The sequence below is a fragment of the Chlamydotis macqueenii genome, chromosome 4, assembly GCF_036417535.1.
Source record: "Chlamydotis macqueenii isolate bChlMac1 chromosome 4, bChlMac1.mat, whole genome shotgun sequence".
In the NCBI taxonomy this organism is placed as follows: Eukaryota; Metazoa; Chordata; class Aves; order Otidiformes; family Otididae; genus Chlamydotis; species Chlamydotis macqueenii.
The window spans coordinates 52,628,628-52,634,676 of record NC_141559.1 but is presented as its reverse complement, the minus strand read 5'-3'; the positions used below and the strand labels follow the sequence as shown (position 1 = coordinate 52,634,676).

Sequence of the window (6,049 nt, the reverse complement as noted above, 5' to 3'; positions counted from 1 at the left end):
CGTCTGGTTGGTTATTTGAATATTATCTACAATTCCTACGGATATAAGTAACTTCTCAAAGGCACACTGCAAGTATAACTGAAGGGAACACAATGGCCTATTTAATGTTTTAAATGCTCAGTGCTAAGCTGTCAGCAGTATCATCTGATATAATCATCAAAATATCATCTGAGTATTCTGTGCTCAAAATAAACAGATACTTTTAAACACTCTCTCAGTGCCTCAGCTTTCAATTTTATTATGGTGTTTTGATTATAAAATTGATAAAACTTTTGAGTGATATAGCAAAATACCGAAGAAATGAATAGTTCTGTCTTCAGCACAAATGTGTGTAAGCAACTAATGTAGCATAAGGTGAGTACTTGGAATTCTAGGAAAAAGAGAAAAAAAATAAGCGTACGCTCATTAATTTAACATTACCTAGCCTGTGCATTGCAGTGTGTACTTTCATGGCAAAAAACATGTGATCATAGATTTGAAGACTGTACCATGAACGACAGTATCAAATTAAAGCTGCATGGTTAATGCTCTGGGAATTAAATTCAAATTAATTGCATTAGTGTATTATATTATTTTCTGTGAAGAAGGCTTTCTGTGTGATTAGTGAAATCTGAAATGTGTATGCATGCAAACGTGTAGAAAACAAGGGTCTTTAGTTTTCTTTTTTACAGATTCTTGATCATGATTGCACTTTGTGCCCCCGGCAGCTGTGGCAGGGAATTTGGAGCAGGAGGCAAAGCTGCTCACCTCAGCCCCAGGTGGGCCGAAATACCCACCCCTCCCCTCGCTGGAGACCACTGCTGCTGGGCCGTGGCCTCGGTAAAACATACTGGCCCTGAGAAAGCTGATGGTAAGTCGCCATCATGCATCACCTGCCTATAGGGCTGAGAGTGCGGACGCCTGCCCGGTGCCCAGCACCAAGGCCGTCCCCGGGACGAGGCCCACCAACCAGCCTCCTGCCACCGCCACCGAAATGGCGTTGAAACCCCTCAGCAGCCACGCGGCGCGGCGAGGCGGGCGGCAGAACTACATTTCCCAAGAGGCTCCGCGCACAGAGGGCACGCGATTGGCCAGGGCCCGAGTCCAATCAGCGGGGAGGAGGTGGGTAGCGGTGCCGCAGGTGCTCGCCGGTGGAGGCTGGCGGCCGGGCGGCGAGGGGAACATGGCGCTGGGCACCAGGGCATCGCGGCGGCTGCTGCACCTGCCGGCCGGGAGTTGCCTCCTGCTCCTGCTGCTGCTCCTCCTCCTCTGCGGCCAGCTCGGGGGAGGACAGAAAAAGAAGGAGGTAGACACGTTCGCTTCTTTCGCCATCGCGCCCGGCTGAAGGGGCTGGGGCTGCCCTGCCGCGCTGCCTCCCCTTGGTCAGCCCCCGCGGTGCACCCCTCCTCCCGGCGCTCTCCGCCCTGCGTCCCCCGCCGGCCGCCCTCCTCCTGCCCCGCCGGCTTCTCTCCCGTCCCGGCCCTGAGGGGGGCGCCTGCGGGGCGGCAGAGATGGCGGGCGAAGATGGCCGGCTGCTGGTGCTGGCGGCGGCGGCGTCTCCAGGGCAGCCGGTAGCCAGCGCCGCGGTCCCCAGCGTGATGTTCCAGCCCAGGCGTGTGCCATCCGTTGTCGCAGGCCTTTAACTCCCTGATTGTGAGCAAATAAAAGGCAAGGGCCACCGTCCTGTGCTCGACTGGCCGCTGCGGTGGGCCTCGGGTGCCTCAGGAGCCAGCGGAGGGTGAGGGGCGCTGGCTTGCAGCGAGCTGTCAGGAGAATGAAGTTAAACCCCCTGTTCTCGGTGCCAATGAAAATAAATGCCCAGAGTTAATAAATAACAGTGAAGCGATGGCAGCAGTGTGTGTGTGCTGGTGTAGGTGGTGATGCTCTCTTCAAGGTGTCTTCTGGGTAAGAGAGACACAGAGGAAGGAGCAGTTTCAGTACTAACAGTTTTATCTTCAGTGACTTTTGTGTTTAAATAGGGAAATGTGCAAAAATGTGTGGTGTAAATATTTGCCTTTTTCAGGTTACAATGTTACTAGAGCTTACTACAATTCTCTCTCCTAGCTTGCCCTCAATTTCAGGCCAGGTTCTCGTATACCCAGTGCTTGGCCGACCAGTAGAGTCTTTGTACAGTTTCCTTATATGTCCTTTGTAGTCTCCTCCTTTAGGGGATGAGATAGAATTCTACAGTTCTGTAAAAAGTTATTTTTGTTATTTTTTTACATCTGTATTCTGTTGTTAATGTTACCAAGAGGACTTGTGCTTTGTGTTGGTGGAGGAGAGGGAAAGAACAATTTTGGTAACAGGTCCTCTCTTTTAACTGTCTGCTCAGACAAAGAGAAGGATGGTAAAAAAAATGTACTAGTTTATTTGTTTTGAATTTTCTTTAAAGAACTAGGCTACTGAGGCTTGTAGGCCAAATAAGTAAAACGAGGGGGAGCAGAGAGGGAGGTGCTGATGTCTTCTGGTGTCCAGTGACAGGACTCGAGGGGATGGCTTAAAGCTGCATCACAGGAAGTTCAGATTAGATATTAGGAAAAAGTTCTTCACTGAGAGGGTGGTCAAGCACTGGAGCAAGTTCCTCAGGGAAGTGGTCATGGCCCCAGGTCTGTTGGTGTTCAAGAAGTGTTTGGACAATGCTCTTAGGTATATGATTTAACTTTTAGGTTGCCCTGTGTGGTCAGGAGTAGCACTCAATGATCCTTGTGGGTGCCTTACAACTCAGGATATTCTATGATTTGAAAAGGCTAAAGTTAGTATGTAAAATCCTTACTTAAGTATCTAAATAGTGGTCTGACTTTATGGTCTCTACCAAGTTAAAGAATAATCTAATCGTTGAAATAAATCCCTTGGGTACCAATGTAAAAAAACTGAACACCTTTGCTCTAGGCATTCTCTTTTTCCCTCCTGGAAAGATTAGGCAGTAGTCTGTTGCTCTTCTGCTGCTATAATTAACTTATTTTCAAAACTTTACCTTATTAGATTATTTTTAATAAATGTGTTTAATGTTTGACACTCTTGATTTTCTTTTGCTGTGATGTTCTGGCATTGTAACTTTTGTTGACACTTTCATGTGAAGTGCCAGCTGTGCTACCAAGATAGCTGAAATAATCGTTATTTCTTTTTAAATAGAATCGTTTCCTAACAAGTAAATAATGCTAAATTAAAATGGACATCCACAATTACTTTCTATAAAGTTTCCCAAATCTACTGCTGTTTCCCAAATCTACATAACAGGATTGAAATGGATATATTTTGCCTAGCCATTTGTTACTGCGGTTCAAGCTGGGATTTCTCCTCTGCAAAGGCTGTTCTTAATTTTTTTTTCATTTTTAACTGATTTAATGGAATAACTAATACCTCTCAGTCTTCTGCATCTTTTTTTTTTTTTTTACCTCCATTTTTCATTCCTGTTTAATATATTTTTTCTATTAATGAAATTAACTAAATTTTAAAGTAGAGGGAGGTAGATTCAGATGAGACATCAGGAAAAATATTTTACAATGAAGGTGGTGGAACACTGGAACAGATTGCCCAGAGACATGGTAGATACCCCATCCCTGGAAACATTCAAGGCCAGGTTGAATGAGGCTCTGAGCAACCTGATCTAGTTGGATGTGTCCCTGCTTCTTGCAGGAGGGTTGGACTAAGTGACCTTTGAAAGGTCCCTTCCAACCCAAACCATTCTATGATTCTAGATACTGCTCATACAGAAAAAAAACCCGCTTACTGGTTTTATGTAGACATACTCTATCTACAACTGCATATTTACAGAAGCTAGTGCAACATTGTAAGTGCTTGATTCACTATAAATGCAAGCTTAAAGGAAAGTAACTTAGTGGTATGCAGAATTTTATACATTGTATATATATTACAGATACCGCTTTGCATGTGTCTGTATTGTATACAGCTAAAGTCTGGCTCCTTTTCTTGCCCTGCTAACCTCATGATGAAAACGGTAGTAGTTTGCCCAGTATATATGGGGAAAAAAACATCTGTATGTGAAAGATGGAACTTGATCTTTCTTACAGTAAGCAGTTTGGAAATAACATTTTAAAACTGTTCTGAGGAAAATTATATGAATTGAAAGAGCCCAGGATCTTGTACTATGCGAGATTTGTGTTCACAATTCTGTCCAGAAGCACAGGTGAAAGGTAAAGATGACAGAGGTTAAATGGTTAAAGTGAACCTAATTTTTTCTATACAAAGACTGATAAGATTGCCATAGCTTTTATGGAAGTAGAAAAATGGTTGAACATAAGTGAATTACTTCAAAGTGAACACTGCAAAAGGGAAGTTAGTGTAGTAGGGTTAAAATGTGTATCTCATGAGATAAAAAGAAGTCACATCTCAGTTTCCTCTTTGCTACTTGCTTTGTGTGTGTCTTTGTTGGGTTGGTTGTGTGGAAAGAGGGGTTAAGGACTAGAGAAAGGAAACTTGTTTCCCAATCAACTTTTTTGAAAACCTTGAGTGCTTGAAAGTGAAATACTCGAGAATGACAATGACTTGAGATGTTGGAATTGAAGCTTAAGCAAGGAAAGTATTCTTGGTGAAGACAAAGATTTTTTGTTTGTTTGTTTGTTTTAGTTTTTTTTTCTTTTAAAACGTTGACTACATGGAAAAGTGTGCATAAAGTGTGAATGTTTAGAGGTGTCTGAATCGGTTGTATGAGCCCGGAAGATGGAAGTAGTCAATTTGTAGAAAGGAGAGGACCGAATTAAGGTATTGATGTTTTTGAAGGACTTAATGCTAGCAGAGAAAGATGAATGGGGAAACTAGAGCACATTGACATAACTTTCTGTGTTGATTGTGAAATACTATGTGATAGCTGTATTTAGAGTGGAAAATGTGTAAGTTCTTAAATTACTAAAATACGTTGGCCTATACAGTAAAATATTCTTAATGATAACAAAAGGAACTTTTCCTGTGGGAAATTACTGGAAAGTTCTGAGGGCCATCTTAAATTTGATCAAATTTGTAAAAAAAAATTATGGATCTATTAGAGAATGGATTTGAATTAGTTGATAATTAGTCATCTGGTGTCATGGAAGCTATTTCTAGAATGGCAGCATGAATATGTAAACGTACAAAGATTCCTATCGCTTCTCTTTGATCCTGCTGTTCACTTTTCTGTATTGTGGACACCCATGACAGCCTTCACCACTGAGGAGATGAATAGAAAACATTGGACTGCCTTAAAATGACCACAGATAAAATGTACTATAAAGAGCAACACCATAACTTTCTCACATGGTTCACAGTTAAGAGCTAACTAGATTTGAAAAGATTGCTTTTATGATTTTAATTCTGGTGCTGAGCAGTGCCTTTATCTAGAGTGAAGTAAAAAAAAAAGTTCCTGGTTATAGAAATAGAAGCATGTAACTGAAGAACTGTTCTCTTGGTAACTATATTCATAATGGAAGAAAATAATAATTGACTCTTTCCACAGCATCCGAGATAATATGTTTGTATTAACATACATGCATTTTCTGTAGGGCATATTCCCAGTCCTTTTGAAGCTTTTTATATATCTTATACAAATTCTAAGTAGATAAAACTGTTAAAAATTGAAAGGAATCAGAATGAGAGTATTATACTTTGAAATATACCACTCTACTTTTTATTATAAATTGCTTTGCGTGGACAATTTATATAGATAAATAAGGGGTTTTTTTGACTGAAGCACATAGGAGGAGAACATTGGTTTTGCAGTACTGAAAGCATTTCTCGTAGAGGGTAAAGTTTGTTTTTGAGCGTTCAGGTGGATGATTCAGAAGCTTAGTTAAACCACTGATATGCGATTGGAGTAGCTGTTTTTCTGTAGGTAAGTTTGTCATTACTGTGAAATCCGAATCAGGGAAGCTGTCTGTGTAGACCAATGTGTCGGCTTCGTTCAAGTGGAAGTATCTTGTTGAGCTTAAATCTGCTTAAAAAGCTGCTGCTAACGTATAACAACATTGTAGTAATTCTATTTTTTCTGTAATGTAAGCTTCTGTAATGTCTTAGTTTGTCTGAGTATTTTTGAAGTATTTCAAAACTGGTGTCTAACAATATTCCTTACTTTTTCCTC

At 41.6% G+C, this 6,049-nt stretch overlaps 1 protein-coding gene across 1 annotated transcript in view; it reads left to right on the top strand.

Moving 5' to 3' along the window:
* The first annotated feature begins 1,153 nt into the window (after window positions 1–1,153).
* The window catches only part of TUSC3 (tumor suppressor candidate 3), a 138,605-nt gene continuing 133,709 nt past the window's right edge, over window positions 1,154–6,049 (top strand). Inside the window, exon 1 of the mRNA XM_086746659.1 lies at window positions 1,154–1,285. Coding sequence (XP_086602785.1) covers window positions 1,163–1,285 — 123 coding nt within the window. The 5' untranslated portion in view covers window positions 1,154–1,162. The remainder of the gene's footprint in view (window positions 1,286–6,049) is intronic.